Here is an 11,859-nt window from a genome sequence, read left to right on the forward strand (position 1 = left end):
CACAAAATGTCATTCAAGTATGTGAAGTATTTGACATTTGGGGTATTGACTTTATGGGTCCATTTCCAAAATCTCATAATAATTTATACATTCTCGTAGCCATTGATTATGTATCTAAATGGGCGGAAGCACAAGCTCTCCCAACTAACGATGCACGAGTTGTAGTCAACTTTTTAAAACATCTTTTTGCAAGGTTTGGAACACCGAAAGCTTTAATAAGTGATCGGGGAACTCATTTTTGTAATAATCAACTTGAGAAAGTTCTCAAAAGATATGGAGTAACTCATAAAATCTCCACTGCTTATCATCCACAAACAAGTGGACAAGTTGAAAATACCAACCGAGCTTTAAAACGTAATCTAGAGAAAACCGTAGGATCAAATCCGAAGGAATGGTCCATAAAATTGGAGGATGCACTCTGGGCTTTTAGAACAGCCTACAAAACTCCAATTGGAACCACACCTTTTAAACTCGTTTACGGAAAAGCATGTCATCTTCCAGTAGAAATTGAACACAAAGCATTTTGGGCTTTGAAGACATGTAATCTTGATTTACATGAAGCTGGACGTCTACGGTTAAGTCAATTAAACGAATTAGAAGAATTAAGACATGGAGCATATGAAAATTCGTTAATCTATAAGGAAAGAATGAAGAAATGGCATGATAAAAGAATCAGAAGTTCAAAAGAATATAAAGAAGGCGACAGAGTTCTTCTTTTCAATTCACGATTCAAGCTATTTCCTGGAAAATTGAAATCAAGATGGTCTGGACCATTTATAGTCAAAAGAGTTTTCCCATACGGAACAGTAGAATTGATAAATTCAAATGGGATTGAATTTAAAGTTAATGGTCACAGAGTTAAACACTACATAGATAGTCCGATGGAAGTCAACAACGAAGTTAATCACAATTTCGATACCACAGCTAACTAAGTGTGGGGAGAATCAAGTCTTTAAAGGATAATATGTATTTCTGTTAGAGTTAGATTTTCTGTTTTCGTGTAGTTCTCAAAAATGGAACCCGAATGGTCTTTCCCTAACAGACCCTAAAGAACTAGTCTTCTCCCCCCATTCTGAATTTTTATTTCTTTTAGGTTTTTACGAAATGAAGACTTCCTGTGAACTAAACCATGGTCTAATGCTACACGCTTTGATTACTAAACGTAATAATGACACACTTCCGAGTGAAATAGTATCATTAATCAGAGAAAAATTGGACGGAGTAAGAAAAGAATCCAGATGCGAAGATAATAAGTTACAATTTGGTAAAGGAAAATCAAAATCCGCAGCGAAAAGAAGAGCACGACACCTTGAAAAATGTCACGAATGCGGAAAATGGTCACACGAAGGTAAATGTTCAAATAATCAAACCTATTCAAACATCGAATTTGTTACTTTATGCAGAGATGGACCGTTCATATGTTTAGAAGAAAAAACATTAAATGCTCGAGGTTACGCCTATGTAGCCATGGAAAATCAATTAGTCCGACTATCTTATGAGTGGGCTAGAGCATATCACTAAGAAATATATTTCACAGGTAAGTTTGTACAGTTTTTATTTTTATTTTTATTTTTATTTTTAACCTTTTGATAATAAACGCTAATTTGTTCGCTATAAAGTATTAAATTGGTATTCAATGAAATTAGGTCTTGCGACCGAAATTATTGATATCATACAAAAATTTATTACATCACTGCGAAATTTAACGTTTATTCTTAAGGTATAAATATCTTTAATCAATCAACTCAAAATATTTCAAAAATTCGTCATGAGTTAAATTAGGTCATGGAACCGAAATTACTTTACTGAAAAGAGGGGCGCATATTTTTGATAATATTTGATTGATTAAAGTGGGATAAAAGCCAAAAAGATTTTGAATTTTATTTTTACCATGTTTTTCAAAAATTAATAAATTAATATTAAATAAATATTGTAAACTTTTAAAATTGTAAATATTTGGAAAATTGATATTTTTAATATAATTTTGTATGTATAAAAACAAAAATATAATATAAGTTTGGTGTGAATTTATAATATGAATTTTTAATTAAGTTTGGTGTGAATTTTTAATTATATGCATTTTAAATTTAAGTTTGGTGTGAATTGAAAAACAAAAATTTACTTTATTTCGCTAAGTTAAAAATATGATTTTTAAAATTCGTCGTGAGTTGAAGACTAGGTCGTTGAACCGAAATTGCTTTACCCGAGGGAGGGACGAGAACTTTTATTATCATTATTTTTAATCTTATTGAATTAAAGTATGCCAAAAACATTAAAAAAAAACCCCCAAAAAAATCGTTGCTTTTAAAACACGCTTTAAATTGAAAAAATTTTAAAATTTTGTCGAGGGATGGACTAGGACATCGTTCCGAAACGACCTCGTCCTAAATAACAAGGGAAACAAAATTTTAAAATTAATTAATTAATTGTTTTATAAGTTAAGGTTTTTATTAAAAAAAAAAATCAAACTCCGCGACTCGCGGAGTTTGAAAAGGAAAGTACCGCGACTCGCGGAGGATCAAAATTCCAGAAAAAAAATAAAACGCAGAACAGACCAGTTTCTTCCCAACCAAACTCAAAAACTGCGAAAATACACACACAAACACATCACAAATTCACAATTTTTGGCCATTTTTCATCAAATCTTTCACAAAATCATGTTGAGAAGAATGCTATCAAGGAAGTACTCAAGGAAAACGGTAAATTTCTACACCTAAACACCATTTAATCTGAAAATTAGTGTCTTGAATAAATTTATACCCAATTCAATTTTGATGCTTTTTAGTGTAATTATACTTAAATTGTTTATGTATTATGCTTGTATAACCTAGATTGATGCTATTTAACATGATTAGAAGCCTTAAACTTCAAATTTTGAGTAATCTAGGGTTTGTGTTCTTGAGCAATTTGGGGCTTTTTGATATAAATAGGTTATGGCCGATTTTTGTCATGAATTATTACTAAATTAAGTAGTGTAACATGTTTAGGTAGTTAAATGATCCAAACTTTGAGCCTAAACATGATTTTTGAGAATTAAAGTGGACTTTTTCAAGTCTAAAATTCATGAACTTGATTTTTGAGAGATAATGCCATTTGAAACTTGTTTAATTGCTAATAATGATTATTTTGACATGTTATTTGAGTTGAATTCTTATGAACTTGGCGAACATTTTCGTATCTGCTTATTTGAAAAAGTGTAGATTTGATAAAAATATGAAAATGAGCATAAGTTTGATATAAATTGAACATGTCATTGTAATTATTTTGCTTGATGATTTTGCTGACACTAATGCATATTTGGATGCACAAAAATTGTGTTTGATGTGTTTTGCAGACTGAGATGGGTGAATCTTCATCCCAAGCTCGCATTGCTCCTCCTGAGAATGCGGAACAACAGGATGTTGATAACCATTACAAACAAGATATACCTCATCCAGTTATGACATTTTCAGATATGCACGTGGAAAATTTGCACCCGAACTTGAGATTAGACAGACGTTGGATAGATTATCCAAAATACCAAAGGAGCTTGCACACTCTTCATTCTAAAGCTGTTGAAGTACCTAGGATCATAGAATGGGAACCGTTAGAAGCCGTAGGATTGGCCGAACAGATTAGAGAATTACTTACACAGAGGTATGGTAATTCTACTTTTAACGATTGGGTACGATTATTCAACATGCGTAGACCTGTATATAAAGTATGGTGTGAAGAATTATTGTGTAGTATAGAAATAAATGATCGGGTAGCTAGTTTAACCGATTGAACTTTTATTAGATTTTTGTTAGGAGGTTCGATGCGTCACATGTCTCTACTAGACATGGCTCAGGCCTTACGTATATATACGCCTGAGGAGCTAGCATCTGCCGATTATCGAGGGTTGATATTAAATGGTAGAAAGATTGATAAAAATTTTGATACGCATGGTATATGGAGTCAAATGACTAGCCATCACCGATTTAAAGGGGAAAATTACTCTTATTTGGATATAGATAGAGCTGAGTTAAGAGTAATTCACAGGTTTCTAGCGAACTCGATTACACAGCGAGGTAAAAATAAGGAAAAGGTAAATGAGCAAGATTTATTTTACCACATGTGTATTCGAGACCCACAAAGCGCTGTAAGTATACCTTATTGTGTGGGTTATTATTTATCAGCTATGGTTAGGGGGATGAGACCGCACAGTATAATAGGAGGTGGTATATTTATTACATTAATTGCTGAGTATCTCAATGTGGATATAAGTCGGGGGGATTATTAATCGAAGAACCAGAACCCCACGATACAATTGGTTTAAATGTATATCATGGTGCTAAGGTTTTGAAGAGGCGAAATAACGCCACAGTACAATATAATGGAAGACATCCACAGGTTGAAAGAAATCAACAGCCAGGTAATGTGTTAGGGGGAAATGAAATGACAGAAATGCAAAGGTTTATAGCTTCACAAGAGTATGAAAATGCTAGACATCGAGCATTTGAAGATTGGCAAGTTCATCAAAACCACATCATAGCTCATTGCCAACATATAGGTAGAAACTATATTCCTACTCCAAAGCCCGTATTTCCTCCCTGTTCTATAGAGATCCAACCACCGTATCCTACTTATAACCCAGCTGAAGCATTCTATAACACATACGGTTATGCATGGAACCCCTACTGGTATCAGTAACAACCCTAGTTTATTTAGTTTTATTTATTTTATTTTTGTAATGTTACTACATTTAACACTTATGTTTATATTGTAATAGTTTTTATAATTTTCTAACTTTTATTATTAGATTTTAATAATTTTTGAATGTGAGGTAATATACCAAACTTCAAAAATATGTATATATGTTTGCAGTTTATCTTATGTACACAAAAGGGTAAAACAACGCATTTTCAAAGACTGGCATTAAGTTCAGCAAAAGCAACTAATTTTGACGACAAGATGCAAAATATATGTGAAATAACAACAAGACGGAATGAACAAATGATGTGCACCATTTATCATTTAACACAAACAACAATATGTTTGGAAACTTTGGTAAAATTTAATCATTTTTCTACGCTAATCACCCTCAATAATTTAAATTGTTACTGATTTCTTGCAAATGAGGGCATTGCAAGATCTTAAGTGTGGGAAGGGGTTAAATTCTTTTGGATTTTAAAAATTTTACTTTATACACTTGGTTACCATTAAAAATACTAGTAAAGCAGTAGTTGTATTAGAATCTAGTGCTCTCTGATAATAAAGAACAACCCTAGTCTTATATACTGACTACCCAATTCTAGTAAAATTTTTCAAAATTTTCAATTAAATGAATTTAAAATCATGTTTATACATATTTATGAACGATAAAACTAGGTGTTAACACCGAAATTATTGTTACCTTGGAAAGGACATAAATTGAGAAACAAACCAAAATGTTAGAATTCATTTAAAATGGAATAGAGGAGAATAAAAAGGCAAAGAAAGGAAAATAAAAGCCAAGTGTGGGAAATTTTTACCAAGTTATTCAAAACATATATCACATATTTTTGTATAATTAATTGAAAATACTTTTGTTTTGGATGATAATTAACTGTTTTACCCGATGAAAGAAAAGAAGAGATGGATCTACACGATGAATCAATTCCATCATTAAAAGGAAATAAAGTCTTTCGAAAAAGAAATGCGCTTCTTGATTTAGGTCATGAAGTTGTCGTCCAGACCAGCTGTAGGTTGATGAAAAATCTAGAAAAGTCATCTCTAAAATCAGCAGGAAATCCACAGACCTCAGCATAAAACATTGTAAGTTATGTTCAACCTTTTTAATTTAATGTTTCGTAGCTAAGTTATTATTATGCTTATTTAATCCGAAGTAATCATGATGTTGGGCTAATTACTAAAATTGGGTAATTGGGCTTTGTACCATAATTGGGGTTTGGACAAAAGAACGACACTTGTGGAAATTAGACTATGGGCTATTAATGGGCTTTATATTTGTTTAACTAAATGATAGTTTGTTAATTTTAATATAAAGATTTACAATTGGACATCCCTATAAATAACCATATACACTCGATCGGACACGATGGGCGGGGTATTTATATGTACGAATAATCGTTCATTTAACCGGACACGGGAATGGATTAATAGTCATTAGAATTATTAAAACAGGGGTGAAATTATGTACAAGGATACTTGGCATAATTTATAACAAAGTATTAAAACCTTGGGTTGCACGCAGTCGACAACCTGGTGTAATTATTAAACAAGGTATTAAAACCTTGTTACAGTTTAAGTCCCCAATTAGTTGGAATATTTGACTTCGTGTATAAGGATAATTTGACGAGGATACTCTCACTTTATATTTATGACTGATGGACTGTTATGGACAAAAACGAGACGGACATATTGAATAATCCAGGACAAAGGACAATTAACCCATGGGCATAAAACTAAAATCAACACGTCAAACATCATGATTACGGAAGTTTAAATAAGCATAATTATTTTATTTCATATTTAATTTCCTTTATTTTATATTTAATTGCACTTCTAATTATCGCATTTTTATTTATTGTTATTGTATTTAATTGCACTTTTAATTATCGTATTTTTTAATTATCGCAAGTTTATTTTATCGTACTTTTATTTATCGAAATTTCATTATCGTTATTTACTTTACGCTTAAAATTAAGTCTTTTATTTATTTAATATTTTACATTAGGTTTTAACTGCGACTAAAGTTTTAAAATTGACAAACCGGTCATTAAACGGTAAAAACCCCCTTTTTATAATAATAATATTACTTATATATATTTGTATTTTTATAAATTAAAACTAATATAGCGTTAAGCTTTGGTTAAAGATTTTTCCCTGTGGAACGAACCGGACTTACTAAAAACTACACTATTGTACGATTAGGTACACTGCCTATAAGTGTTGTAGCAAGGTTTAAGTATGTCCATTCTATAAATAAATAAATATCTTGTGTAAAATTGTATCGTATTTAATAGTATTTCCTAGTAAAATTTAAGCTATTTCATATACACCTAGCATAGCATCAAACTGGATAGGGAAAGAAGAGAGATGTGAGTGAGTGTCAAATATATGTATATGTACATATAATTCATATGATTGAAGAAACAATCATTCAATCAAATACAGTAACCTAATTCAATTAATTGAATTACAGATTCAATAATCATAATATAATAATTTTAAAAATAATATACGTGCTTTTAATTTAATTATCTTACCGACAGTTATCACGGAGTGCGTCATCGTACTCCGTTATAAATTAGTGGCGGATAAAAATAGTCCTCGGAAAAATCCCAAATTCTTAAATTAATTTCCTTTGTTTATTTCAGTCATTATGGTATAAAATTCGATCATTAATTATTAAACAAAAATTAACTCACTGCCCACTCCCGACCCCAGGTAAAATATAAAATTTTTAAAACTTAACAAGTAGTTCATAAATACATTTTTAATAAGTCTATAACTTATCTAACTCATTTTCGGATCGCCGTCTATTTTATAATCACATAAGTTCAAATTTAACTTGCTTAATAACGATCGAAACATCAAACGAGTATTACAATTATTTAATATTTGTTTTTAATATACTTTTATTTATATATAGATATGTTTTTAAATAATACCTATTATAATATCTTATTTCATAACAATAACATTTAATATTTCAAATTATACTTTCAATTATTATTTATATATATACACACATATCTATTTACAAATAGTTGTTCGTGAATCGTCGGGAATGGTCAAAGGTCAATTGAATATATGAAACAGTTCAAAATTTTTGAGATTCAACATTACAGACTTAGCTTATCGTGTCAAAAATATTAAATCGTATCGAGAATTTGGTTTAAAATTAGTCGAAATTTTTCGGGTCATTACAAACGGGTAATGATGAAACGGGTAAGAAAAAGGGTAATGAGCCTTTGAAGGCTACGAGAATGGTGCCATATCCGAAAGCTTTAAAGAAGGACAGGTTGGCGGCTCAATATAAAAAGTTTCAAGAGATGATGAAAAACGTCTCGGTCAACTTGCCGATCACCGATATGCTCAAAGGAATGCCAAACTATGATCGGTTCATCAAGGAGCTAATTTCTAAAGGGGTAAATATCATGACAAAACCTCTTTCTTTATTGAAGGGGAGTGTAATAAGATTCTTGCATCAAGGCCAAGGATTCCTAAGAAGTTAGGAGATCCGGGTAAATTTGTTTTCCCTTGTAAGTTCGGTGAATCGGAAGTGTTCAATGCACTAGCCGACTTGGGTGCAAGCATTAACCTAATGCCACATTCACTTTACAAGAGGCTTAGCCTTGGACCTCTTAAGCCGACCCGAATTAGGATAAGATTGGCCAACCATTCTTTTGATACAGCTATTAGCATCATCGAGGACATCTTATTTAGCATTGACACCTTGGTGTTTCCGGTTGATTTTGGTATCATGGAGATGAAGGAGGACGTTCAAGTCCCCCTCATCTTAGGAAGACCATTTTTGGTGACCGCCGACACCATCTTCTTGGTACAACGCAACTAACTCAACATTGGAGTTGGTGAAGAGCGTGTGACTATCAATATCCGGGAAGCTATAAAGCAACTGAGTAACACCGATGATGATGAGTGCTATGCTTTTGACCATATTGACATTTATGTGCATGACGAGCTTGAAAAGCTTTTGAAGGTTGATACCTCGGAGTTCGACCAAACTTGTGATAATGAAATTATGGATTTAGAGGCCGACTTTAGGGAATTGATGAATGTTAATGTTGATGAATTTGAAAGTGAAAATGAGAACACTCGAGAAGAGTCATTTGAGTATATCCCTCATGAAGATAGATTTCGAATCAAGTCTTCATGGGAAGAACCTCCTACTCTTGAGCTTAAAGAGCTCCCTGAGCATCTTGAATATGCTTATCTTAAGGAAGCAAACCAACTTTCGGTGATTATCTCTTCGAGACTCACCCAAGACCAAAAGACCCGACTTGTCTCACTTCTTAAGTTTCACCATAAGGCCATAGCATGGAAGACCACAGACATCCCGGGGATCAATCCATCATATTGCACACACAAAATCCTCATGAAAAAGAATTTTAAACCTGTTGCCCAACGACAACGAAGACTTAACCCAAACATGAAGGAGGTTGTTAAAAAAGAAGTGATCAAATTGTTGGACCCAAAAAGGGTGGGACCACGGTGGTCTTGAATGACTAAAATGAACTTGTCCCAACCCAAACCATCACTGGATGACGGGTATGCCTTGACTATAGGCGTCTAAATGATGCAACAAGAAAAGACCATTTTCCACTCCCATACATCGATCAAATGATCGAACGTCTAGCCGGGAGAGAGTTCTATTGCTTTCTTGACGGGTTTTCAGGATACTTCCAAATCCCGATAGACCCCGAGGATCAAGAAAATACGACCTTTACATGCCCTTATGGTACGTTTGCTTATCAAAGAATGCCCTTCGGGTTGTGTAATGCCCCAGGGACATTTCTAAGATGCATGCTTGCCATCTTCTCCGATATGGTTGAGAACACAATGGAGGTGTTCATGGATGATTTTTCGGTGTTCGGGGACTCATTTGATCACTTTCTATAAAAATCTTGATAAATGTTAACTCGTTGTGAAAATGCAAATTTGATTCTTAATTAGGAGAAATGTCACTTCATGGTCAACGAGGAGGTAGTTTTTGGGACATAAAATTTCTAGGACGGGAATCAAGGTAGACAAAGTCAAAATTAGTGTGATAAAAGACTTACCTAGACCATCGGATGTGAAAGCAATCCAAAGTTTTCTTGGGCACGCGGGATTTTATCGTCGGTTCATAAAAGATTTTTCAAAAATCGCCCGCCCTATGACCAAATTGTTAGAAAAGGACCAACCTTCCTTGTTTGATGATGGATGCATCGAGGCATTCAACTTGTTGAAAGAAAATCTAATTAACCCACCGTTTCTTATCTCTCTCGATTGGGACAAAGACTTTGAATTAATGTGCGATGCGAGCGATTATGCACTAGGTGCGGTTCTTGGTCAAAGAGTTGACCGACACTTTAGGCCGATTTACTATGCAAGTAAAACCCTAAATGGGGCCCAATTGAACTACACCACTATCGAGAAGGAGCTTCTCGCAGTAGTATTCGCTTTTGATAAGTTTCGGTCTTATCTTGTACTTTCAAATACAACCGTCTACACGGATCATTCCGCCTTAAAGTACCTTTTTCAAAAGCAAGACACGAAACATCATTTGATTTGTTGGGTGCTACTTTACAAGAGTTTTACATAGAAATTAAGGATAAAAAGGGAGCCGAGAATGTGGCGGCCGACCACTTGTCAAGATTAGACTATCCCGGGCTTCAACCCTTAGGCGAGTCCAAAATCCGGGATACCTTCCCGAATGAACATTTAATGAGAATTGACATAGTCGATGAAGTCCCATGGTTTGCCGATTTTGCAAACTACTTAGCGTCAAATGTTTTACAAAAGGCTAGTCATACCAACAAAAGAAAAGTTTTTCAACGATTTACGGTATTACTTTTGGGATGAACCACACTTGTTCCGCATCGGGGTGGACCAAGTAATTAGGAGATGCGTTTATGGGCAAGAAGCCCGAGATATTTTAAGAGGTTGTTATAGTGGGCCAACGGGAGGCCATTTTGGCCCGAATCACACCGCGAAAAAGGTGTTCGATTCCGGGTTCTATTGGCCCACTATCTTCAAGGATGAACACGAGTTGGTTAAGCGATGCGATTCATGCCAAAGGTCAGGATCCATCTCCAAGAGAGATGAGATGCCTCAAACCGACACTCAAATATGCAAAATATTCGACGTATGGGGCCTTGACTTCATGGGTCCATTCTCGAACTCAAATAAGTGCCTCTATATCTTGGTGGCGGTAGATTATGTTTCGAAATGGGCTGAGGCTAAAGCCTTACCAACCAACGACGCGAGAGTTGCTGTTAAGTTTTTGAAAAGTTTGTTTGCTAGGTTTGGTGTGCCAAAAGCGTTGATCTCGGATCGAGGGACACATTTTGCTAATAGTCTTATGGAGAGAGTAATGGAAAAATATGGTGTTACACATCATTTCTCCACCCCTTACCACCCTCAAATGAGTGGTCAAGTGGAGAACACGAATCGTGCTTTGAAAAGAATTTTAGAAAAGACGATTAGTAACAATCCTAAGGTTTGGTCGACCAAGCTAGATGACACCTTATGGTCATTTAGAACCACTTACAAAACACCTATAGGCACCACACCATTTTCGTCTAGTGTATGGGAAGGCATGCCACATCCCGGTTGAGGTTGAACACAAATCATTTTGGGCTATTAAGGAAGTGAACCTAGACCTAGAATGAGCTAAGGAAAAACGAGCGATGCAAATGCATGAATTAGAGGAGCTTAGGTTAGAGGCATACGATAAATCTTTGGCATACAAAGATAAATCTAAGCGTTGGCATGATGCCCGACTTAAAGGTCCTAAAAAATTCCACCCGAACGATAAGGTCTTAGTATTCAATTCCCACTTTAAGTTCTCACCTGGTAATTTGAGGTCTAGATGGACGGGTCCATACATTGTCAAGAGGGCTTATCCTACGGGTTATGTGGAGTTATATGGGAATGGGAACACTTTCAAGGTAAACGGTCATAGGTTGAAGGTTTATAAGGATTACATCAATGCTATTGAGCTTGATGACATCAAGCTCTACCCAAAGTAACACCCTTGTGCTAAAACGGGTCAAGTAATAGACCTGTGATCAAAACAATCACATTTGTGTATACTTGTGCATTTAGGATTGCATTTCATGTAGGATTGTATGATATTCCGTTTGTTAGTTGCATTTGCATGTAGCTATA

General features: G+C 34.3%; 1 protein-coding gene across 1 annotated transcript; it reads left to right on the forward strand.

The window, feature by feature from the left end:
* Nucleotides 1-7,952: 7,952 nt before the first annotated feature.
* Nucleotides 7,953-9,208, forward strand: LOC139840521 (uncharacterized). Its single transcript, XM_071830786.1, has 3 exons — nucleotides 7,953-8,114; nucleotides 8,234-8,527; nucleotides 8,669-9,208. Exons 1-3 carry the CDS (start codon nucleotides 7,953-7,955, stop codon nucleotides 9,206-9,208), a joined length of 996 nt encoding a protein of 331 aa, XP_071686887.1.
* Nucleotides 9,209-11,859: the final 2,651 nt, after the last annotated feature.

The sequence above is a fragment of the Rutidosis leptorrhynchoides genome, chromosome 1, assembly GCF_046630445.1.
Source record: "Rutidosis leptorrhynchoides isolate AG116_Rl617_1_P2 chromosome 1, CSIRO_AGI_Rlap_v1, whole genome shotgun sequence".
Lineage (NCBI taxonomy): Eukaryota > Viridiplantae > Streptophyta > Magnoliopsida > Asterales > Asteraceae > Rutidosis > Rutidosis leptorrhynchoides.

What these genes read in the sequence shown, in the direction of transcription:
- LOC139840521 (XM_071830786.1), top strand. Translation starts at nt 7,953, where the DNA reads ATGGTGCCATATCCGAAAGCTTTAAAGAAGGACAGGTTGGCGGCTCAA. An exon ending in AGGAGCTAATTTCTAAAGGG is followed by an intron (nt 8,115 to 8,233) that starts GTAAATATCATG and finishes TTCCCTTGTAAG; the next exon opens with TTCGGTGAATCGGAAGTGTT. An exon ending in CCGCCGACACCATCTTCTTG is followed by an intron (nt 8,528 to 8,668) that starts GTACAACGCAAC and finishes GTGCATGACGAG; the next exon opens with CTTGAAAAGCTTTTGAAGGT.